The sequence below is a fragment of the Cinclus cinclus genome, chromosome 6 (assembly GCF_963662255.1).
Source record: "Cinclus cinclus chromosome 6, bCinCin1.1, whole genome shotgun sequence".
In the NCBI taxonomy this organism is placed as follows: domain Eukaryota; kingdom Metazoa; phylum Chordata; class Aves; order Passeriformes; family Cinclidae; genus Cinclus; species Cinclus cinclus.
Window position 1 is genome coordinate 6743788 of NC_085051.1, and position 26606 is coordinate 6770393.

The window sequence follows — 26606 nt, forward strand, 5'->3', positions numbered from 1 at the left end:
TGTCATCCACGTTATTAACTTCTGTCATCACAGACCTGGGGGTATGAAAGCAGGATCCTCACCAAGGTCTGAGCAGCAACTTGAGAAACAAACAATGGCTTTAGGGGATACACAGTGAGTCCAAAAAACAAGGACAGCCACACTAATCCACCTGAAGTAACAGCAGTCAAGAGCAACACCAGACACCTGCTCTGACTCCTGCATGGAATTACAGAGACTGAAACTTCCCCAGTTACTACACAGAGCTACAAAGCTTTAACTGAGACTAGCAGGCAATCCTTCAACTCTGTGTATTTTTAAGCAGACGTCATCATTTTAAATATTATAGATAAGCTCAGTGCCAGGGAGGACAACAGCAGTGTATTTTGTTCAACCAAGATTACTCCTGCATAGCACATCTCCCTTCAAGCCTCTGCCTGTCAAGATAGAGGACTCAAGGAGCTGCATTCAGTAGATTCCATATCTAAAAATCCATGTGCCTTGCATTCTATAATCACCACTGCCTGCCTGTCTAATTTGACCTTGGATTTTGCTAAGTGCAGGCATGTGACAGCATTTTTCTGTTCAATGGCTATCCTCAACATCCTCTTTCTCAAATAAATAATAAACAAGCTCTTAACATGGCAAACTTATCTTGTTAACCATGACTCCAAATGACCTGAAAAAGCTTGGAGAAATTGAAAAGTAATGCAAAAGGAACGACAGAATAAGAGAAGGAGAACGTGAAGAGATGGAGGGAGGGATCCTTCTATAATAGAAAACAACATTCTTCTAGACTGAGACAGTGGCCTGAAAAATGCAAAAAAATAAAGTAAAAGAAAAGACAATAAGAAAGTAGAGGTGTCAGAAAAGTACTGAATAAGGAAATAGCAAAGTCTTCCCCCTTAACTGGGGAGGCGTGTCTGGACATCTTTGCTGTTGCACTGGCAAAAGGCACCACTGACAATTTGGTCACAATGAAGTCCCTGCTTTCTCATTCATACACTTTCTCACCAAACAGGAAAGAAACTGGAGCAAAAATTGAGTATCACGTACATGATTAAGAGAAATACCAGGAGGATTTTTTAATAGAAGTGCTGCAAAAAAACTAGTATTAGATTTGAAATGGGAACAACCAAGAAATGTCCTGTTACTTTTATTACAATAGGAAAGACCAGCACTAGTCTTTCATGTGTCAGACTAGACACAAAGGTCCTTCAAGACCTAAGAAATTATTTTAAAAGCATCAACAGTATTACAAATAGGAGATTATTTGATACAACACACACTTTGAAACATCAAAACCTCACTGGAATTGTATTATGGACCATAATACAAAGTACACCTTTTTTTGTAATAAACTGATGTCTGCCACTAAAACAGATAATCAAAGTGACCTCTTTTTCCTCCTACACTGACAACTAGGAAAAGAATAATAAAAAAAAAAGTGGCAGAGGGGAGAAGAGACATACACATTAAATAGGAATATAATGTATTCATAGTGGGAAGAAAACACAAAGTATTACATGCAAGCACAAGTAGATTAATTGCTTAATAGCTTAACTGCTGAATCGCAAAGAAAATGTATTGTTTTATAATGTTATAAAACATAGTGACGCAAGAAAAGTGCAAGTCTAACTTATATGAAAAAGCAAACTCCAAAGCACATATAATAAACTAGTCAGGAAAATTGCATTACAAGGTTTGTAAGTTCCAAACTGCATAGCACCTATACTACATTGGCTTTGATTTTTCTGTTTAAGTTATTTTACAGACTGGGATACATAAATAATGAATACCTCCTATAACAAAACAAAACAAAAAAAAAAAACCTAGGAAAAAAGTAGCAAACAGCAAACAATGAAGAAAGGCTCTAACTTGCATATTAGATTTGTCATCTACCATTTCAACACATTGTCCAAACAGACCACGAAGCACTCAGTATCTTTCATGTTGCTGCAGCTGCAAGAGAGAAACAAATTGCTCTTACCTGTGCTCTAACTCTCGGATGGACAGTATAACTCCAGAAGTCGATGCCTTTTGCTGCAGAGTGGCCAGAAACGTGAACTCGCTTTTGTTCCGGAAGAGCTGAATTAATTTCTCACTCACATGGGGTGCTGCGTGGATTTCTCTTTCTGTATCTAAGAATTTTATTTTTTAAAAAAGAAAGAAAAAAAAAGGGGGAAGTAACAGTCTAGTAAAACTGCTAAGTCAGAAAGATTCAGGTTACATTTTTCATTTTCACATCAATATTTTTCATTTTTGAGAGTCATCTGCTGTGATCCACCACTGCATTTTTTCAGTGGAAATCCCCAAATGCCATCTCGTCAGCATGCCCACTTGTTACTTTGACAAGTTCACAACTGGTCAGCTACTGATTTTCTGACGGATTTTTTGATGGGATGCTGAGCCATTTGTGTCTGCTGCAAGCAGATTAAGTTGCTGTAAATAAGGTGTGCTGCAGTCAGATAAATAGGCCCCTAATTTCTGAGAAATCTCAGACACTGCCTCTCCCAACACAATTCACCGAGCTCCAATTTCAGTTTTTACCACTGACTCTGTTACCACCTCTTCCCCATACATCCCAGGAAACTTCTCCTTGCACAGTGTAAGACAGAAATTTATTATTGCTAATAATGCTATACAGCTGTGCTCCTGCCTGAGAATTAAATACAAGACATGCTTGCAATCCACAGCCATTTCAGGAATTTCTCAGTTTAAACAAGCAAAGTATGACAGCTCATAGAATATTTATTAAACTACAGCTTGACCAGCAGATGCAAAAACATTCCAGCTTTGCTAATCCTCATGATGTCCAAGCAGCACCATGCCTTCTCATAGCTGATCTTCTAAGACTCAAATGCATCATCTCCCACCACATTTTTAACTCATCCTTTTATTCACTATACATTATCATTATGAAAGACAATTAGCAACAAAGCTGAGAAACATTGGCATTTCACCTTCCCACCCACTGCCACGTCTCTCATGCTGAGCCTTTGCCACACATTTGCAAGACCTGAGCCACTTGCAGTTCCTGGATGCCACAACCAATTAGAAACCCAGTGTGCTTGCTCTCCAAAGGTTTTACTGTAAAGCCAAAAATGCTGGCACAAATTCTCAGCTGGTAGAAAAACTCCACTGAATGCTGAGATTCCAGCCCAGCATGCATGATGTAACACACAAAGGAGTGATGAAAATTACAATTCAGAATTTTGCTGCATGGGAAAAAAAAAAAAAATCCCCAACACCATAAAAAGGCCCCATTGTGTCATTAAATGAGGCTTTGCAGACAGAGAGGAGAGAGACTGACTTGGAAAACAACCTAAAACCTTAAACACACAACTACTGAGGGGATGCCTTGGACTGAAACCAAACTCCAAGGAAAACGTATTCAAGCATGTTTTGTGATTGGGTGTCTCAGTTTTTCCTGTGCCTTCTAAATGAGCTTACACACCAGAGTTGTAACATGCTTGCACTCTGAAAGGCTCAGGTGTGAAAAGTTAGACATCCAAAATCACTGGTCATCACTTAAAAATCTTTTCCAGGGACTCAAATTCCCCCAATAAATAAATATAGTGCCCACTTTATGGCAACAAAGTACTTGCCTGTCCAGTGCCACAGCAGAGGATAAAGCTTCCAAGAGCAGAAATCATCTCCACTGCCATTATATAGAGGAATAGAAGAATAAACAATCCAGCACAGAAGACCAGATTTTGTCTATCTATTAGCTTTTGTTATCTGTATCATTATCTTCACCCAGCAGGTGTTATTACTGGTCATAAATATCATGTAGTTCCTTTTTAAAAAGCTGATGCAAGAGATACAAAACTATGTCTCCCACAGACCCATAAATTCACCAACATCCAGCTTGCTATCTCCAGAAACAGACAACCCACTGGTACCACGTTCCAAGGCACAAGTAAGACTCAGAGGTAAAATACCCAAGACCTGACAGATGAAGATGATTATCATTTTTTGAAGGTTAAAAACCTTCATATCTTACATTTTTTTTTCTTAAAGGTGTTACAGTTACCAGAAATAAAATATGACTTAACAAAGCTTTCAAAAATTCTTTCACATGAAAGCACAGGCAGTGCTGTCAGTGGAACATATATGCTTAAACTTCAGTCAACCCTTGCAAAGTACAAGAGTTTCTCATTATAGGAAAGCCCACATCCCACCACCTATCTATCAAATTTTATACAAAAATACAGGGTTCCTTGCTCAGAATCATCCATGGTTCATCAGTGCACTGACTACTTCAGTTAGAAACACACTTTGAAATATTTTGCTATTCTCTACCATCTCTTCATAGATGAAAGTATACTAAAACCACATGGAACACTGATTCTCTGTTGATTAAAATCAGTAAGATCCTAAGTTCTGAAATTCCAGAGTGTTGGGTCAAAACTACAGGGCAACAAATATTATTTACAGACTGCTTTGCGACACCTTGTAATTGGTACAAAGGAAGTTACATAACCAGGCTTTTAGAAATTAACCCACTTTTAAGTACAGAGCTATGTATTTAGGGAACAAGTCCAGTCATTGCCAGCACCTTGGGACATCCCTACTGCAAGCCAGGTGAAAACTTCACTTGCTGATGCAAAAATGCCTATAGAAATGCTGCTTTGCACAGCCTGTTCTCAGTAATTACAAGGGAACTTGCCCACTAGTCCCATGGGGAGATGGTAAATGCAACTTGCAAGCTGAGAAAGCTGGTGGTGATCCAGAGGGCACCTGGCCTGGGATTCTGGAGCTGAGAGTGCCCCAGTGCTGAGCACAGCTGGGGCTGGCAACCTGGAAGCCCAGTGCTGGGAAGGAGGGGTTTTGAGGACAGCACTGCATCACCCAGCTCCTGTCCCATGGTCCCACACCTGCCCAGCACTGCCTGTCCTCACACACACCATCCCCAGGAACAGTGAGATTGTGCTTTGCTTGATTTCTGCAGAAAACACCATACAGATGAGCTGGGAGTAAAATCCATTTAGAATAAGAGCCTTCTACTTTCAGGTAGGTTTTCACACTTCAAAATGAAAAAAAAAAAAAAAAAAAAAGAAGGAAAAATTGAGAATACATACACCCCCTCATCACAGGTGCCTGAAAGGCAAAACACTTTTTATGCTCTCTATAAAAATAACTGTCTGTTTGTAATGAAATGTCATATTTCCTACATAATATAGAACAATATAGGATTATACAGCAATCTTCAGTGAAACATCGCTTCATGCTTGAATGATAATGCAATCTCAGCAAAATAAATAAACACACACAGATATGACTTTCAGATGCCCTTCTATGTGATTATATTTTCTTAATTTGAAATGGTGACTGTCTGGAGGGTTTTTTAAAACATACCTGAGTGTTTCTAAAATTCAGCAAGGAAAGAAAAAGAGCATACTGAGTTATCTGCAAGTCCAAGAGACAGAAATCACCTCAGAGCATCAAGTAAAGGAAACTTTCTACCTTCATCAGAACAAAAGACACACCTATGTCACAGAAAGCACACGTGTGGCTTGATTTTAATTCTTTGTTTTTAAGCTGCGGGTCCAAGGAGTAAGAGCCAAACACAAACCAATGGTCCAGTTTGCTAGGACAGACAACCACAACCATTTAGTTACTATCATCCCCCCTCCCTGGCACCATCTCCCCCACCTTGCCTTCTCCTGGGCTCCTTCTCAGCCCCTGACCCTGCTGAGCCAAAAAAGAGCTACAAGAGGAAGCAGCACCCAGGGCTGCCCCGACACAGGGCTCAGCACCCAGAGCACCCTGCCCAGCTGCAGCAAACTCCTACACCCGGAGCCACACGGAGAAATTTTACCCACAACTCTAACTACTCACGACACTCACTACCAGCACCTTCAAAATACGTCTCAAATTTTTATTTTAGCATAGTGAAGTGTTTTCACTTCACCACAAAACCAAATGAATGGCAATGCTGCTCTGGAGCCAGCGATGTTAGGCCAATCTTTGCCTCACACATACAAACCATTCAGATATTTAAATCAGCGCACGCTTACCCTAAATGCCAAATGGAATTAGGTACAACAACTCGGGATCAGCATCAGTCCTTACCCAACTTGATTTAAGCCCTCAAAAGTCACATCTTCCTGTGTGGATTCAATGCCCTATGCATCACCAGATCTAGGAACTAAAAATTAAAACCTCAGGCTTCTGCCATTTGTAACCCTGAACACATTAGAAACCCCAGAAAAGAGAAATGGAGAAGCTGGCATCAGGTCCACTAGAAACTGTAAGAAAATCACCACCACACAGAAGCAGACAAAATGGGTTGGAGAAGGAAAAGGATAATGCTAGGAAGGAAAGCAAAGGTCTTGCCAAGCTTCCTTTGACAATGACAACAATCTACAGTACAAAGGGAAATACACAACCATTTGGGATGGAATTTTAAGTGATGAAAAACACACACCAGTTGTTAAAAGCCATATCCCAATACATCTAGGGAATAATTTTTCTTTAATAGATGCCTCCATAAGAGGAAAAATACTAAAATTCAGTTCTGAATCAACTCATTTTCTAAAGCAATAGGTACATTTCATCATTCACTAGCTTGCTTGAATACCTTTTACTTCCCTTGGCAGAGAACATACTGCAGAACACATTGCTTTATTGGTAACTTCAATAATTTTAAAGCTATTTGCTTCAACATGCTTTCAGTGAAACCTTTGAGCAGTCACTCTGGACAAGCAAGTAGAAATTAATCCTGCAACAACAGAGAATCTGGATTTAAGCTACAGCAATTAAAGAATTGAATATTACAGCTTTTTTGGCTTTTACCTTTCTATGGGCAAAATCTAGTAAAACTGAAAACTGTATTATAAAAAAACAAAAACAAAAAAAAGTCACCCCAGTGCCCCACTTTTTTTTTTTAAGTCATCACCTTTACAAAAATGAAACCAAGATTAGAAGGGTGATCCAAAACCAGCAACTCCCAGTGTGTAGGCAGATCCTAACAGTTGTTGAGGATGAAAACACACAACAGCATCACAAAAACAAAAAACATTCTTGTTCACTGAGGCAGGTGCTTCACCAAAGCCTCTGAGTCAAGTGGGATCCAGTGCACTGACTCCCTTCCTGCACACTGGTCTCACAAAACATCTTTTGAAAAACTGGTAAAAAAAAAAACCCATAAAAAAAAAAAAAAACAAAACAAAACAAAATAAACGAAATAGCAATGCAAAACACCAGTGATAAATGCCCATTCCCACTCACTTCCACCCTTCTGAATGCACTCCTCACTCTACACAAGTCACAAACAGATGCAAAAATCCCCAGGAGGATGACAATGCTGATTATGGGGATCTTCTCCAAAAATAATCATTTTGCTGCCAAGCAGAGAAATGCTTCAGGTACTTGTCCCTCCACACCTACCAAGTGCAAAACGCAGATGTCTGCAGATACCACCATTTTTTTATTTTGAGCTACGGGGATAAATTCACATAAATTTTTCTTTATATGCTAAGAAAAAAGATGACTTCTCCACATGCTCCTGTGGCAGGGAAAGGCACAAAGCCACGTACACCCCTCAGAGCACTTTGGGAGCTCAATTCAGCCATAAGCTCTAAGGCTCCAGACAGCCACACCGTGCTGCACAGACCCCTGTGCCTGCACTGCTTCCACCCAGGCTAAATCACAGGGTTCAGTAAGCTGGGGGTACTGCCAATGGAAAATAAATGTAAATTTAAATTTATGTAGTTTTAATTTTTTATGTGTTTTTAATTTTACATTTTAAACGTAAATGTAAATTTATTTTTGTTAAGGTGCTAAGCTGGCACTCTGTAGCTCTCTGGGGCCCCTGCACTGGAAGAGTGGGGATGAGGATCACCTATTCTACCTGCCAGCAAACCAAAGAGAGGAGTCAAAACACCTCACCCTTCTCTGAAAAACTAGGGGAGGGGGAGGAAAACAGGGAGGACCAAAGAGGGCATGATGTATTCTCACAAGCATGTCTCTGCTTCTGAGTATTCTCACCAGCATGAAAAGACACTGTAAATGTTTTTGCCTTACTAGCTCTACTCAGAGTCAGTAACAAACAGTAGGAAATCATGTTCTACAGCACAGCTTTCTAAATCATGATTATTCATTGTAAATTACTTTTTATATGTTGCTTCAAACAATGTTACTCAAGAATAAGATCCGTCTGCAGTGAAATGTTTGGTGATTTTAATATGCAAGCCTCCTACAGAGATGATGTCTCATTTTAATTATTGTTTTCGGTTTAATGGCCTTTCATTAAATTAGAGGATGGAGCAATTACCAGGGTGAACAGCTAATGTCACAAAGGTAAGTTCCCATGACTATACAGCAAAAGCAGTTCTGCTAGAGAAGGTGGAAAAATAGTGCAATTCAATGTAAACTCTGCTTTTGCATCATGCAAAACTACCCCTGGCTATACATGCTCATTTGTTGCTGTCATTTTGATATACTTGTATGTAAACTTGTAGTTTACAAATAGATCTCTCCTAACAAAATTTACCTAGCATTTACGATTATATATGCATATAAATAAAAATCCTTTCAGGAAGCCATTGCAAGCCCAGTCCTGTAACTCCAGAATGCCAGGGGCAGGAGAATTTTGAGTCACTGAAGAAATCAAACAGAGAATACTTATCAAATCACAGTTTCTCCTCAACCACTAATTTAGCTGATTTAGTGGCTTACTATCACACTCTTCACTTCTTGAAAACTGCCTTGACTTGAGCACCAGCTAGAGTGACCACACCACTCATGCTAATTAAGTAGATGCCAGAGAGTCTTAAGTCCTTTGCTTTATCAGCGTTTGGAACTGAACCACGGCAATTGAGAACTCTGGAACAAACACAGCAGCAGATACAGATGTGTTTCCAGCACCAGACCTGGACCAGAACACATGCCAAGGGTGCAGGCAGCCACCTGTGCTTGTCCAGCCCCAGCCAGCCAAAGGTGCCCAGCGTGGCAGAGGAACCACAGTGGCAGGAAGCTGAAGCAAAGCTTGTATCAAGAAAATTCACATGGGTCTCCACCTCCAGGGCTCTTTTCTTGTCTTTTCCACCCACGTGAGCAGAATGACCAAGGAAAGCACTGGAGCCACTTCTCCAGCACCACGAGCAGCAGCAGCCTGGTTACACTCGAAGCTCAGCGACGGAGATGACAATCAAACCAGTTGGCTGCTGTGGACCAAAATCAGACACCTGCAGTCAGCCAAGGGCCTTTGGAACAGGTTTCCTGCTCCAGGATAGAGATAACTGGATACCAGGACAGAGATACAGCAGATACCACCTTGCTGAGGCTACACATCACCTGTTACTCAAGGCAACGATGTGAACTTATTTCAAGTATTTTAAGTGGCTGCTGAGCTCCGTTGTTTCCTCAAGGGATTCATGCTGAAATCAAGATTGTTTACAAATGGTTGATCCCTTAAATTAAATGCTTCTTTGAAATGCTCCAGAAGTTCACTATCACTAAAAGCACATAATCTGCTCTTAAATCATGTGAGTTAATCAAATTACATGTGTTGTTAGCTAATTAGCTCAGGAGTCACTGATTGTATCATCTTTTCCACTGTTTACCTACATTAGATAAGGTTATCACATCACTGTGCCTATAAAGATTGCTCTTTGCCAATTTGGAAAATAACATTTTAACAGAAAGAACATGGACTTACACCAGCAACACTGTGAACAGAGCCAGTGGCAACACTGGGAAAATGCAGTAATTGCCAAGAACCATTCCCAGAGTGCCACCTATTTTGCAGGAGGAATACTGACCAAACCAGGGATCTATTTCAAGAATATATCAAATACTAAAGTCACACACAAATTATGAGCCACTCAAAAATACACCTTCATGCAAAAGCAACCTAAACATTTTTTTCCTCCCTGTCTACAAAGCATTTTCAAGTACGCTTGAAATCACACAAAATATTAGAGATTGCTTTTAAAAAATGATAATATAGACCAAAACTTGACCAAACACATTCTGCATTTGTTTAAAGAAAACTTAAGGTGGTACCAGAAGGTGAGGAGCCCCCACAACCAAAAATCAGACAAAGACAAGTTTTGCAAATAACTACTAATTGTAGGTTTGGTCTTATTTCCTCCCACTATAACTCCGAATGTGTTTGTAATCCAGAAATAAAATAGAAGGTTAAGAGAACAGAGAGATTGATCCATTCATATTTCTGAGCAGTAGGTAATAATTCTGATTTCTCATTTAGCACTCTCTTTCTTACAGGTAATAGTAAATATGGCTCACAATTTATGGCAACAATATGTAAAAATAAAAAAAATAACAAAAACACAAGTACTTCTGAAGTACTTTATGATTCCTAAGTTTACAATGAATTTAACTGATACAGTCAACAAATAACCCATTTTAAAAAAAAATTAAGATCCAGATTCCATTGGGGCAGGAGACAAGCTGAATGCCTAAATTACTCTGACTTGGTTGAAGTAAGAAGTCACACCGGAATCAGAATTTGCCTACCTGGTGAAAACTTGAATTCTTAAATGTGTAAATCAAAATACTACTAGAAATAGTTCATTAAAAGGGGAGTTTCAACTAAGCAGAAATCTGACTTGGTTTCTTCACTGTGGGGAGAGGTTACTATGCCTAATGCACCTAACAGACCTGGGTACACCTACACACAGGTTTTCATTTCTAATCGTTTTATCACATGAATAATTCTACTAAAGACAATGAAATTTTCCCTGAAGTTCAAAGGAAGCGTATGCTGAAGTGCTCTCTCAGTTCAAAAACTCTCAAAGACTTGAAAGGCTAAATAGTTTCTTAATTACTTTTAAAGCATAGGTCATGTATTGCTGAAATGTTATGATTTCAGAGGTTTTCTAGACTGTAGATATGATTTACACAAGCATTAAACAACACATGTTTCATGAACTAATTCTCCCTTTTGTTTTCTTTCCCTGAGGAAAAAAAATCACTTCCATGTTATTGCTAAAGCAAATTAAATCCTGGGTGTCTGTTTTATTTATTAACTGCATGATAATAGCATGAGGCATAATACATTTGTCAGAGCCCTTCTCTACTGAGGTATAATTTTTGCTGTCAGCCTCTTTATGTTTATATTCAATATTCTAGATGTCTTTGTTTCTTGGAACATACATAGGCACACATTTATATTTTCTCCCAAAATAAGTACAAACGCTATTGGTGAAGGGTTTCACAACACCCACAACAAAGAACCATAAATAACTAAAATACTTAGTCATTCTCCATGAGTTTTACATGATCTGAGAGATTTAATAATTTCTTTTTAAAAGTCACAATAATAACTGTTTTATCTTTTTACACCATAATTATGATTTGGACCATTGCTTTTCTTATTTCACCCAAGCATACCACAACTCATGAATAAAATATGACAACTCTGATAGCATCCATTGCTGTAGGTTCATCCGTAACAGGAGACGTGATTGGGGTACTAAGAGCTCCCTTTTTCTCCATAAGCCTTTGTTTCTGAAGATAAGCTTTTATTTAAATAGAACTGCCTTGTGTCCCCCCCCCCCATTTCTGCATTTCTTAAAGTCAGCAGTAACATCAGCAAAATTGTTTACTTTTTTTTTTTAATTATTACATTTTGAAGCTGATTAGGATGGCACAAAGCAAGGTGGGCAGAATAACCCATCTGAAAGCTGGCGCACACAAGACATCAAAAGATACTGAAAGCAGTGCCAGTATCAGAGAACAAAAAGCTAAAGCAGAGGACATGACTTAAATATGTGAGAAATGTTATTATAAAAGCAAAACTTTTTTGTTTTTTTTCCTGGCTCCATAATTAGTTACAATGGAGGAAACTAAATTTCTTCCACCATTTCCCAAACAAGATCACTGTAACTAATACTGCAGGGTCCTCCTACCACAGTTTGTCAGTACATTCCCAGGAAAGGAAGGCTTGGGATAAGTGCAATACATGAGGTTTCCAAATCGTCAGCATTTACCAAATTATTCTACAAATACCATGTTTTAAGGCTGTGCTACTTTGCTTTCCAAGCAGCATGATGAGCATCTGTAGAGACCTCCACAGACCACAGAAAATCATGACACACACACAAACCCCACTCCTCCCACACATCTTGGCTTTGTTATATTCCCCAGGAAGAGGCTTTAAAATTTCAAAATTATTTTTCACAATGAGCTGAAGTAGAGAGAAAAACAGAGGCAGATATGAGTGCCATCTGTAGACAGTCCATCTTAGAAGCAACAAGTATTTAAACTCCAAGATCCAGTATTATATGTGTTTCGCTCTTAAAAGATCTTTGCAATATCCCAGTTCACAAGAATTTTTTTAGAAATGAAAATAAAGACATAAAAGGGGGGGGGGGAGGCGCTACACAATACAGGACTAAGCTTTACAACACAAATTTATCTCCTTTGGCAGTGTCTGTTCCCAGAGATGCCAAATGGAAACCTCACAGCTTCAGAAGGAGGAGTCACCTGCATGTGCAAGGGAAGACAGACTCTAAAACAGTCCCTGCAGCTGCAGTGATCCTGTACTATTTTTCCCTATTTACAGTCCAGGGGACACACAGCAAACTCCACTGTAATGTAAGAAATGTTACCACAAAGGAGGGAGAAGGGGGGGGGGGGGGGGGGGGGCAGAAAAGCTGCAATGAGAGGGTTTTAGGAAGAAAAAGCAATTCTGAGTTACAGTACTTACTGCTCTAAAATAGCGATTCACAGATCCCTGTCGTCAGAATGACAGCACCAACTATGATATTTTACCAGATATGCAACCTACAACTAAGGATAGCATCCCATGCTGGAGTGGGCATCAGGGGCCAAAACCAATTTTTGCTCATTCTATGTTAAAAAAACCCAAAACCCTAATGCACTCTATATGTTTGCATAAGCCACAAAAGACCTATTTCTGAAGACCACTCACATGATGTAACACCATAAAACCAGCACAGTATGACAATAATACTTCAGGCCATTTATGTGGTGAAAATGAAAAAAATAACAGAAAAAAATGTCCCTCCCTTGTGTGTCATTTATACACCCACACCACAGGGGGCAGGATTATTCTAAAATTTGGCATGGAAGAAGTAGGTTGAGGTCTCAAGTAGCATCTAATCTTTATTCTCGATAGACAGTTCAAGACAGCAGGATTTTTCACCACAGGAAATGGTCCATGCCTGGCTCCTTCATTAGGTCTGGCTGTGTCCACCTTTGTGTCCTTCTTTAAGGTACAAAATCTTAAAAAAACCAACCAAACAAAAAAAGAAAACCCCTCCTGAAAGTAATTTCAAATAACACTACTTCCTTTTAGGCAAAAGATGTAGCTGTGTTTAGAAGTAATTTAATCAAGTAGGCCAAATATAAATACTTTTCTCAACTATTAACAAGTTTCTAGTAAGATTGGTATAAAACTTAAGGTATCACCACCCTTGGGGTCAAAATACACAATAACATGCCATTTTGTTTCACTGCCTACAGTAAGAACCCAATTCTTGAGCACTGCTTTTCCCATCCTCTGCATTCCAAGCAGTTTTAACTCAGCAGTGCCTACTAATGGTCTTTTAACACAACATCTGCCCAGCAACCCAGAGCTGCGTTATGAGGTGCAGGGGCTTGGGCAGGATTCTTCACCCAGGAGCACTCAGGCTGTCCCAAGGCAGCACTACTCAGGTGCCAACTCTGCTCCACCCCAACTTCCCACAGCTCTGACAAGCACATGGGCCCATGTGACATGATGCTATAGACCATTCCTACTCCACTTTAATATTTATTTACTAAATCAGGAGCTAATTACAGTATCATATGACTTAGGAGTATCCGTTTTCCAAAACCTTTACACAAAAAAGACAATTTTTGTTGTCTTCCTATTTTGATGAAGATAGAAGAAACTCAAACTGTTCGTCTTACTTCTCTGAGTTACTTTCCTTGTGAGGACCCTAGATGTTCACTTGGTTACCAGCAGTATCAGAAACTGATTTCTGCATCCCCCATCTCAGCCCATTAAAGAGCAAAGAACTTTTCTTTCTTTTCTGCTTATCTTCATGACAGGACTTCCTCAACAGGTTGCCAGAAGCATTCAAGGCTTTTAGCACACTACAGAAGTACTTATCCCATTTCCCCTCTGTACTTACCATCGTGGCAAATGAAGACAGATAAGTAGCACAATTACTGTCTCCCAGGAAAGCAAAAATAACTGTCAAGGACAGAGGCAATGTGTGCTCAGAACTCTCTCCTAATCATTACAGACATGATGGGAAATCCAAAAAATGTCAAGTAACAGAAGGTGGCATGACAACATTCAGGATAGACAGAAAAAAAAAGTAAAAGTAGAAATCGGTCACTGTTGTTTAATGTGACCAAGTTTCTATTTTAGTCTACACTTATTCAGAAGCAGGGGGCAGGGGTGTTTTAAATAACAGAATACTAAATGAGAAACTCTGAAATTACTTACAAGCTATACCTTCATATCAATATGCTGGATAAACTTTACACCTTGACAAGTTTCTAGCAATTCAAACATTAAACAAGAAACAGTCAAGACAGGATGGGTATATAAAAGTACTTTTAAAAAACTACCTCTGGGAACCGACAAAATTAATAGTAGTTTATGTGTCTTCAAAGACTCAAAGCATTGTTTAATAATTATGTCTCAGGTGATCTTTCATTTCCTCCATTGAAGATGATTCATCTCACTCAATCCCTCCTACCTCATTGTATTCAATTCCTGATTATTCCTCTGTTCTGAAAATGGTTTTTGCAAAGGAAAAAACCTACACTCAGACTAACAATTTAATTGAAAGGAAAAAAATTGCCTTGTGTATACAAAACACATTAAAAGATTAGATATATTAAAATATATATATATAATTTATAAGTTTGGCAGATGTTTGAATTAAAGTATAACATGAAATCCTTGCTCAACCCTCTGGGGATGAATATTCCAAAACCATTCTTAATTATAAGATCACACACCTTTTTCCAGAGGGCTCCTGTCTCACAGTCAGTGCACAAAGGAAAGAACAGAGAGTAAAAACTATTTAACAAATGAAGGATCTTAAGTTTTGCTTTATTTTTGTTTTTCAAGGCTCGCCTCGAACAATAAATCCACCATATTCAAATCCTCCTCTGAAGGCAGAACACACCAAGATGATTATTCCAGCACAGTATTTGAGCCTTCTACAAATATTAATCAATTCTCCCTACCACTGCTGTTAGAGGAAAGGGCATTAGCGCCTCAATTTTACAGGTGAGCAACACAGCAAAAGTAAGGTTCTAATCCACCAATACAAACCCCCACATTATCCAAGCTGCATCCTCCAAAAAGCCTTGTTAATATAAGCACACATCACAGATACTCTACAGTAACACCAAAACTAACCTTTCTATGCTCTTCCTGATTATGGTACCTGTACCATAAGCAAACCTTTACCAAATTCTACTCTCCTGGCCCAAGACTGCACTCTTTGTGCTTCCCATCCAGACACAGCCCCGTGCCTCTCTCTCCAGGCTGCTTCTCCCAGCTGCTGCACACAGCTCCCCTTACCATGTTCTCCATCCCTGCACCTCTCTCCCTCCTTCCTCAAGTTGAAGGCCTCGTCTTATCCTGGTCACAATTTTCCTGCCTGGCCATCACCTGCTTCCTTCTTGGCCTCCAGCTCCTCCACACAGCTCTTTCTCACCTCTCCCCTCCCCATGCCCATCTGGGGCCATTTCCTTGTAATGACTATTTAGAGTTCATCCAGCTACTTCCACCCATGTGCCCAGCACCAGCCTGTGCTGCCCCTGGCTCTCAGGAGAGCCTGCTCATCCCAATCCTTACATACTCAACCCTTGTCGCTAGACTTCCAGCTTTAAGTCCCTCTCATTCCCAGCTTCTACAGAGGGAAGAGGTGAAAAGCAGGGAAGGAAGAGGTGAAAAAAGGAGAAGCACTCAAGACCCCAAAGAAGAGATCAAGGCCTGCTGATGGACACAAGCCCAGAAACCATCAGAGAAATCCCAGTTTCCTTCATCCCGCTGGGTGCAGCCCGACCAGCTCTTGGCATCCTATTTAAATTCTTCTTTTAGCAGTGCTTCACGGCTCTGACAAAGACCTAACACCTCTGCCAACACTCATGATGGTGGGCAGCTGCCATGGCTCCTAAGGACCAGGCTGGAGCTTGGAAAAACAAGGGAACATCTCAAGGGATGAGTGTGGAGCACCAGCGAGGATCCCACTCTCCAAGACATGGCCTGGGCCCTATTTCTCACAACCCCACCAGCCTCCATCATAAGGACAGACACGCTCTGGCAAAAGAGGTGTCTGTGGTTGCCTTCAGAGCCAGCCAGCCCTAAAAGCAGATCAGGTTTAAGTAAAGCACCAATTCTGCCATGCCCAGGTGAGGAGATTATCAGAAAGGACAGCAGTGGAAAGCCAGGAGAAAGAGCCAAAATTAAGCACCAAGGAATGCTACCACACCTGAACATTACCACATGATGGGGGCAAGAGGCTGATCCACACCTCAGGTGGCAAGGTGTTTTTACTGACACATACAAAGGCTTTTTATCTGATGGCACCTACCTTCCCATCATGAACTCCCAGGAGCCCAGGACAGGCATCCCACAGGCAACATGGGGTAAAAGCCCAAATTTACCCACCCCTGTAGGAACCAGAGCAGGCTACACAACGTGACACATCCATGGCAAAATACCTCACTCTGACCTTGCAAAAATAAAAAAGCTAACAAGTTCAAAGAGCTCAAAACTTGCACAGTTTCCACAAAGATAAACCTCTGTGGTGAGCTGCAGGACACTTCTGCATGGGGACATACTGCTGGTTCTGGCCAGCCCCACACCCAGGCTGGCAGCACCTCAGGCAAAGTGTATTTTAAAAGGAGGAAAGAAAAAAAAAATCTCATCCTGCTGGATGGAAGCAGCTATGCAGGCACAAGTCCAAGTGATGGTGGGCAATACTTGGTGAAAAAAGAATGAAAATAAAAAAACAGACACTCCTTTCTAACAGGGCAAGGGTCATCAGCTGCTTTGCCAACTGTCCCAAGGCACATGAAGGAAGGGGCTGCCAGCAGCCTCAGGTGTGCCCAGAGGTCTGCCCAAAAACCCCAGCATTCCCACAAGATAGGCTATTCAGGTACACCATCATGGAAAAGGTACTAGAGCTACCCTCTCCCGTGACAGCTGAAGGCAGAACTAAGATTTCCAGCCACCATGTTGTGCCTTCATAATTTTTCTGCTCTGTAAAAACAAAAATACTGCTGATACTTAATATTTTCTATAAATGTAGCAGGACAGATCCCACAAAAAGCAATGACTCTTGTCTCATTACCTCATGTAAAGAGGGAGTGACACCTGAGTTCCAAAATTAAAGTTTATCCCTCCTACTCACTGCAGACCTCCCACTACCTGCCCCAGGAAGAGCAATGACATGTTTCCTGCCTGAGTTGTTATCTGCTCCCTCTCATCCAGTCCCTGGCTGTTTTCTGAGCTCTGCACCTCACACACCTTGTACATTATGCCAGCATAACAGAGTTAAACACTTGAAGTGGATTACAACCTTGGCCATAGCACCCAGGACACCGAGACTGAAGGTGAGAAGTTCAGCACAGATGGACAAAAGCAGCAGCCTTCACCTGGCATTGGAATTCAGCAATCACAGCTCAGTGCTGAGCTGCTGCCCCAAACACATTGCCAGGGCACACAAAGCATATCCTGAAGACTGTCCTACCAAATGCAGAGCCAGCATTCCTGATAAAAAGGGTATGTGCCCACTCCTGGTGACAAGATCTATTTAGGAAGCTGTTCTTATCCACCAATCTCAAAACATGGCAAAGTTGGCCAGCATTCAAACCTCTTTCAGTTCAGCACTGCAAAATCTGACTTCTTGGACTGAGATTCTTGGAGTGGAATCTGGAAACACTTCTACTCTCTGAGGAATTAGTCTAAAAAAAGGTTACTCAGTCATAAAACACTGAAGGAAAAGACTAATAGAGAGGATTGCACTTCATCTGGAAGCTCAAGAGTCTTCTGGGAGGCACCTTAACCCACCTTAGAAGTGCAGCTTTGATCTCTCTCTTTGGCCTGAAGCAGGACAGTCCTTTTGTTTCAGGAACTCAACAAGCTTCACTCCTTTTCTCACATAAACACTGCCTTTCTCTGTGCTTTAAGATACTTGTTATTCTTTCAACTTTCCTGTTGGAGCCACGACTGTACAGAAAAGAATTCAGCAGTCTCTAGTACAAAGTGGGAATCAGGACCATGACTGTACCCTGTGCTGCAGGAGCTCCAGACCAGGTGTTTATCTTACAGATCCAGTGGTTATTTAGTATATGTCAAGAAACAGTCAAGAACAAAGCACTGTAGACCTCCAGACTTTGAACAGTACTTAGTGTTTTATTTGCTGAGTGCTAAACATAGTATACATAGTAAAAAGACCATTCCTAATTTAAAGTCCAAGTTGAAAAACAGTGCCAGATTGCTAGGAAAGGAAACAGCAAAGTCTTAATAAACTTTTGGGGGCTGGGGGAAACTGTTTTGTAAGTAAAGGCTTTAAGTCTCTGTTAGCTCTAAAGAGATGCTGCAAAAAGAATTAAAAAGAAATAGGCATCGCTGACAGGTTGTAAAAGGAGTGAAATTTTACTTCCAAAACAAGAACTGAGCATGTAACAAAAGTTAAACTGGCAAAAGTAATCACATAATTTAATACTAGGCTAAAACCTGGTCTCAGTCTACCTAGAAACAAAATGACCAGTCAACATCTTCTTGCCTTATTTATCACCAAAGCTTTCCTCTGCCACAGAACTAAAGATGATGATAACTTGAAGTCAGGACAAGCCCTACTTCCCTGCTATCTGAACAGAGAACAGGATTGAGACACATCAAGGGAGCCACAGCTCAGGGTTTCTTAATGTACTATTTACAGTATTTATTATTTACAATTACGTATTATTTACATTAATTGACTTCTCTACAATTTACAGTGTAATCCAGTTCTGATCCTGTACATTTTCATACCTGTAAGATACTATTTGTAGGTGTCTTACACTGGATGTTTGTTAGATGTTATTTTAAGGAGAAAGGTGAAAAGTTCGTATTTTCAATATATTTCTTTGAGGAAGATTTTCCACCCACTCCCACAACCTTTTCCTTGATTTACTGGCCTGGTAGGAGGGCAGAAGATGTGGGTCAGACATCAGGGTCTTGGGTGCCCCATTCCCCAAAAGCATTCATCATGAGTCTCCACTCACCCTCTTCCACCCCTTCATGCTAGAGCAACTCCTCTGCCCACAAAGACATTTTCCCCCACGTTTTTATGCAAAGGTTAATAAAAGATAAATTATTAAAACACCAGATTGTTAGGGATCTTAAGAATCAGACTGTTTGCAGAATTTCAATTAGGAGTTATATATCTACATTTCCTAATGCACATTGCCAGCACTTACACTGCTTTTTTCTTTAATTTCCTCATCCCCCTTTCACAGAGACTGGAACTGAAACATACAAGTAATGGAACTGATCAATCAAAAATCCAGCTGAAATACTTTAACAATCGAAGTCCATGCCCAGCAGGACCACTCAGATGACTGCACTTAATTATAGGTTTCTGTGCTTTTGTCAATTAGGAACAGATCTGCTTGCCCAAAGGCAACCCACGTCTCTCAATTGCCACTTTGGTTCTACCACACTGTCACACAATTTGCAACAGAGCTGAATTTGTTTCTTTGCCTATAAAGCTGTTACATACAGAAATCTGAGGTTTGGCTGTTAATACCTATATTACTAAAAAATCAGAATATTCCACCAGCTTTACTGGGACTGTCTCAGACTGAAATCACAAACTCTTCAAAGAAGAGTCTTTCTGCATTTTCTCTAGGATAAATTAAATCATGACATCACTCCCCAGAAACTCTGTAACAAACAGTATGTCACTGACTGTAAGAGAGCTATCACTGATCAAAAGCCTAACTAAAAATAATAGTTTCCCTTTCTTTTGTGCATATCTTCATATCACCTCCCCCTCTTCATTTCCTCTTTTTTCCACCAAAGGCAACTGAAAGAATGCTCAAAACTTACACAGCTTTCTCTTTCAAATAGTTTAATTCACAGAAAAAGAATCTTTTTTAGGAGAACATTTCATATTTTCCTGGACTTACCCTGGACACAAAACCATCTGGGTTGGGGGAAAATTACTATTTCTCTACCTCCAAGAGGTAAATTTGCTGGAACACACAAAAGAACACTCTCTGTTTGAACAGCTCCAGTACAATCATTTCATCTCCGTCCTGGGGTGACTTTGTGATGCTTGTATCCCCAGTCATCTGTTCTGTATAGGTTGGATATTGAGTTCTGCAGCTCCAAGGCTGGTTCCAGGAGTGGAGGGGGAGAGAAGAGGTGCAGAGTTTGTCATCAGAGACTGCACTTGCTCCCCTGCATCCTTCACACAGGCTGTGCTGGCTGCAGTGGACAGCAGGAGAGAGCTCTCCTGTGCTCTTAGTTTTTAACTAGCTGAGGCAGAGAAGTTCCCTGGACCGTGGATTTTTTTTTTTCTTGGAACTGTTGGAACCTGCTCTGGACTGGAAACCCAGAGGAGCACCAGGAGCTCACAGCTGTGTCCCACCAGCCCTGGCCTGGGCTGTGACATTCCCCAGCTCTGGAGGGACTGAGAACAGCCTGAGTGAGCTGGGCTGCAACCCACGGGAGGGACTCTGCTGAATTTGTCATCTCTTCAGAGCTGAGAGAGGTTTTGTTGCTTAGTACTGCTCATTCTTGTGCTGGGGAGTGCTTTGCCTGTTAAATAAACAGCTTTTTTCCACTTCTCTCTCAGGAAATCTTTTCCTGAATCAGCTGGGGGAGGGAATGCTTGAATCTTTTTCCCAGAGGGACCCCACTGAGAGCTTTCCTCCCAAATTTGCCCTAAACCAGGACAAGACAGAAAATGTTCTACAGAGAGCTTTTATGTAAGCTCAGAGCCCTGATACAAGCTGTCAAAGGTGGCAGGCAAAACCATCACTGTGAAAACCACATGCCAAAGAACACACAAACTCCCTTTTTTTCCTATGCTAGGGAATCCTCAGCATTGAAAGCCTGCTAAGGAAGGGGTCTTCTAATATGGCTCCATGTGCAGCAATCATCCTGGCAGGTAAAACAGGTCCAGCCTGGCCCAGAGGCTCCATGGCCACCCTGGAGCAGTGGGGCACAGCGAGGCACAGCACAGACGACCTGCTCACATGTGGTACAGACTAACCAGAGCACAGCTGTGCTGAGAGGACCACATCTTCCAGACTGCAATAACTAGTCCAAGAGGACACAGTAATTTTGAAACTAAGCACTAACTTCCAGGCTTTTCTCTCCTCTAGGAATGTCACATTGGACAAAGTGGTTTTTATGTGAATCTCTGCAGGAGAAAGTATTACTTCTATTTTAGACATAGCAGTCACCCACCCATTGCTCCAAGTTCTATACTGGCTTTACTCCATGGCAAGATAAAAATCAAAACTGAGTATCTCCTGCTTCCAGGCAAAGGACCTGGCACACAGCCAGACTGTAGCTGTAAAGTAAGTCACCTCTGCTAATAAAAGGGAATCCATACTGCTGCCAACACACTGCTGACATTTAACAAATAACAGATAGGAGCAAGAAGGGAAGAAGACAACAGGGCAGCCTCAGACTTCCAGCTGACAGAAAAGGCCTTCAGTCTTCTCATGACACAAGGGCTGATGAACTCTATTGAAGAGGGTGATTTTCCTGAGCCACCTTCCAGGAAGTTTTATATTAGAGGCAATAGTCAAGCACAGGGCTATTCCTGCATGCATCAGCAAAAAGCATTTCTGTTCTAGGAACTAAAAAAACTTTATGTACCTAACTACAGTCTTCACATTGTTTAGTCATTTCATACAGCAAACATTTGTTTATTGCTTCCCATGAACATCTATCTTTGAGTCTATCTGTCAAATGAATTTTGTAAGTTTGACCTTTTTTACACCAGTCCTAAGTTCCTAAACTACAAGTGGACAACTCCAAGCAGAAAAGAACAGAATATCCAAGACATCTTCACCATTAACCTTTCAAAGCTACTTTCAGTGTCAATGGTCTCAATCCAAGTCCTGACAAACACATCTCAGACTTCTTCCCTACAGTTCCAACCATCAGTCTGTGAAAACTCACCACAATAGCTCAGTGTGGTTGCAATTAACTGCACAGAATAGCAACTGGAATTATTAATATATTTAGGCCACTGCAGTCCTTAGATGAATGGCTATACTTGAATATTAATGTGTCCATAATACACAAACCTGGAGTCAGGGTATCAAAACAACTGATATCTTAAAATGAAAAGAATCAATGCCACTTTTCTGGACACTAATTTGGGAATCAGTGAAAATTAAGCTATTTGTTGTATGATAAAAGACAGGAAACAAATCCTGAGGTGTTCTCCAGAAGCCTCTCTGTCTGACTCCTAAACTGGCCTTGTCCAGATAAAGAATGAACTAAGATTGGAGACCCGCTTCCCTTATTATTCACAGTAAAGTCAGCTAGCACTGCAGATCCAGAAATGAAGCTAAGTGAGATCGTAAGAATTTGCCTCTAAAAACAGCTACAGAAGAAAGATAAGAAAAAGGGAGATGTTAATATGCACACTTCAACACTGATTAAAGCACAGTAAAGAAAAAACATAGGAAGTCTCCACAATAAAAATGTTACCAATCCTTCTTTAATTCACATGTTAATCTTAAGTCATATAAATGTCTTCCTTGCCTAATAAGCATATTGTAGCAACTCAATGCTTCTACCCCATGGGACATTGTCCCTTGATCTAGATCTTATTTAAATATATTGTAAAGCCACATCCAGAATTTCATTCAGAAAAAAAAAACAAAACATTTTTAAAACACTTCACAAATTTACGTTAGAATACTTAATGAAGATGGGAAAAAACACAAATCAAAGTGATTTATACGGTCCTTGATAGTCAGCTTGGGCAGTTAAACACGAAAATATTCTATGTAGCCAATTTAGCAGTTTTCAGAAAGTTAATGAAAGACTTCCTACATTACTAATCAGTGTCAACACATTAAATGGCTTCCCATAGTTACACAGCTTCAGCTGTGTATCTCTCTGCATGTATATGATCCCAGAGAAGAAAACCACAAGTCCATCCGTTGGAACCACTCTGACATATTTAGTGATAAATATGTACTGGGGAGTATTGAAAATCTACCCAGAAAAACTTCCCTAAATTCCTTTGCAACTACCTGACAGCAAACACACAAAAAAATATTATCTGTATTTCAAGAATTAATTCCAAGAAACAGAAATAAAAGAAAGCAACATTTAACATTTAACAATTACAGGGAATCACTCAAGCATCAAAGCTCTTCTGAGCTCATGAAGACAGAAGTGAGATAAGAAAACTGAGGATGTTTCTCTCACCTTGGAATAAAAATGCTTTGCTGGCATTGTGTAGTCCTGACACTTGTGTTACCCCCAGGGTTGTATTCACCAGATCCAGCTCTGTGATGATATCAATTTGTAAGTCAGGATCCATTCCAAATCCTACAGCTGTTGGAGGCAGAGAGAGTTAGATCAATTTTTATTTCAAATCAGGTAATGGAAAGAATAGAGAAGAGTATCTAGCACAGACATTTCTACTACCTTCCCACTCTCACACACTGTACACAGTAATTACTTATAAGACAGTAACTGTGCTGCAGGAAAGAGAAGATATTCTATTCCAAGTCTTCCAATTAAATTATTTACTTCCCAGAGATTTGACCATGCATGTGTTAAAACATTCTAAAACTGCTATGTTTATCCAGTATCTTCACAAGGTTAAAGAGTAATAAATAAAGAAGAGCATAACCAGCAATACAAAACAATGAGAGAGATCTGCAGCATTCATCTCTTGGCCACACAGTATTTCCAGGGAGACGTAAAGACTGAAAACTCCTCTCACAATTCCTACTTAGCTGGGACCAACTGACCAGGCCCACAGCTCATCACCTAAATATAATCCGTTTACCCAACCGGACTAAATATAATCAATTTTCCCAAGGACTCTGGAGCAGATATGGCAGCAGGGCAAAGAACACCATCCTACAGACTAAGAGCCTTGGGTGGCTCACCCAAGGTGTTTGACATTGCTTCTGAAGCACAGAGCCTATCTACAAACAGCAGACATTCACTCAGCCAAAAAAGCTGCAGCACCTCTGGGCTGTGGGAGCACCTACTGGAAATGCACAAATCTAAACCTGGAATTCATAAAAGGCTTATGCCCAGGAAAAGCCTGGGTACTGTTCAATCTGATGGGATTGACATAAAACTCCAAAAGTATTCAAAATGCTGTGTTGAAGAGCTCAGGGCAACTTGATGGTTAGCACCCCAAATTCATCAAACATGCCTCCTTTTTTCTGGGGATAGGAAGAGGGCAGCCTGACCTCAGCGTTTCTCTCAACACATCAGTAAGAGTGACCTGAGACCTGCGCCTGAAACACAGGTCAAGTATCTTGTGTGAAATCCAAACACTTTCCTAATTAAATCTTTCGCTAACATCATTAGTAACAGGAACAGGCTCCAAGAATGAAATCCTGACACAGCTGAAGTCAATGGTAAAAGTCCCATTGACTTCCATGGAGCAAGGACATTACCTGTAAAGCACGTCCAGATTGATTTCCACTAAGTAGACTTCACTTTCAGGTCTAAATTGATTGATTTGTTATTCCAGGACTATACTTCTGGATCATTTAAGCAGCAAGTACTCTAGTTTGATTCTTTGAAAGGCTCTGAGAAACTACTGAGGTGTAGAGAACGAACAAGAAGTTACATATACTACTCATAAATCTGCTGTACTCCAGCATTTTCTTTTCCTCAAGGATGAAAAGTTGTTCTAACATGTGCTAATGTAGAGGATTCTACTCCACATGGGACAAAACATTAAAATAGTACTGAAAATACAGCTTTATAGGAGGTCTCTATCAACCTTAATCTACAAGTAAAATTAAGATCTAGAGGCATCTGATAGAACTGAAGCTCCAAGAGTGGTGACACATCCACACATGCACAGTGCTTTCATAAGAATATGGGGATAAACACCTTTTTGGAGACAATTGGAATGGGGAGAATATCAGACAACCCAGAAAAATTTCTCCAAAGGCAAAAACTTCCCAGATAATCAGCAACATCACCAGGCTTTTGGTACTATCTTTGACTTCCACCCTAGCCACTGAGGTACTGAATGACCACAACTGACACTGTATCCACACTGGTGGACCAAAAACACCTTCCCAGCCCGGAATAAAGAGCAGCACCAAAACAAGAAAGGACCTGTTATTCTAACTAAGGTTTTCATTCAGCAGGAAAGGAGAACAATGTAAATTGTGTGAACTTACCTATCAGCAAAGACAAGTCTTTACCATCCCTGTGAGAAACAGGGCATACTGTCCTTCATTAGAAAGGGGTTACATCTATTCAGATCAGCAATAATCTACTAACAAGAAGGGAGGTCAAGTAGGTACTAAAATGGACCAACAGAAAGGACAAACTGTGTTCAGCAAGAGAAATCTCAACCCCGTTGAAGTAAGTGAAAGCTCTGTCACATCAACTGGGTGGGGACAGAAACTACAGTGAGCAAGTACAGGCACTCCCATAAATCACCGTAGCTCCACTGCTCTATTAAAGCTGTTTATTCCAGCCTGAATACCCAAGGCTCAACAAGTATACATCACTGTAGCTCCACAGGCTTCGATTTATGCCAACCAAGGATCTTGCGTGACAGCTTCAGTGTGTTCCCTTCCAGCTTTTAAAATACTTTGGAAAATAGAGACAGTTTCTAATGTCACAATAACTATTTAGCAAGAGTCTACACTGCTTTAAATATATAGTTATTTTCCTGAGCTGGGTCTTCAGATGGCAGCAGGCACTCAAACACCTAGTTAATAATTAATAAACAACAAATCAGCAGCTTCAGTATGACAACGAAGTCTCCTTTTCCCCCTGTAGTCTCCCCCAGTGTATCAGAAAGATACTACAGGCATATCAACCACACTTGCATTTAGTATTTTATGCTGTCTCTCTCCAGTGGAACAAGCATCTGGAAATACCATCTCTTCCTGAAGTAAAAATTAAGCATCAAGCTGTCTGCTTTCACTGGAGAGCTGTGCAATGCCTGGGCCTGATTCTGGATGATGCTGCTTTCAATTCCTATTTAAAGTAATTGGGCCATTCCCCCTTGTATCAGTGGCTTACACAAGCAACGCTCCAAATGCTTCAGGCAGGTGGGTGGGAGTGGAAATCATCTCAGGACTTGGCGGATCCGGCCCAATGTGAACTGAAGGCACTACAGTAGATTAGAGGATTAAGCCATATAATTATGAATGATGTCACCAGGAAATCCCTAGAAGAAATTAATTCTGCCTTACAGCTCTGACAGCTTTTATTCTCCACTTCCGCCTTTATCACTTACACTCGAGCACCAGCAATCATGCCATGCTCCATCTAGCTAATGTGCAGCCATGCAACATATGCAGCACATTCATAATCTCCTCAACATGTCTAAGTGCTATTCCGGGATGGAAAAACTTTTACTTAAAGCACACTCAACACAATCAAGCCATTCGCACATACCCACGTGAAACCATTCAAAATCAAGGTAAAGAAG

At 40.6% G+C, this 26606-nt stretch overlaps 1 protein-coding gene across 1 annotated transcript in view; it reads right to left on the reverse strand.

Moving 5' to 3' along the window:
- The window catches only part of NELL1 (neural EGFL like 1), a 274747-nt gene that overhangs the window by 247115 nt on the left and 1026 nt on the right, over nt 1-26606 (reverse strand). Inside the window, exons 2-3 of the mRNA XM_062494129.1 lie at nt 23384-23512; nt 1970-2120 (exon numbers count right to left, since the gene is read on the reverse strand). Of these exons, the coding sequence (XP_062350113.1) occupies nt 1970-2120; nt 23384-23512 (280 nt within the window). The remainder of the gene's footprint in view (nt 1-1969; nt 2121-23383; nt 23513-26606) is intronic.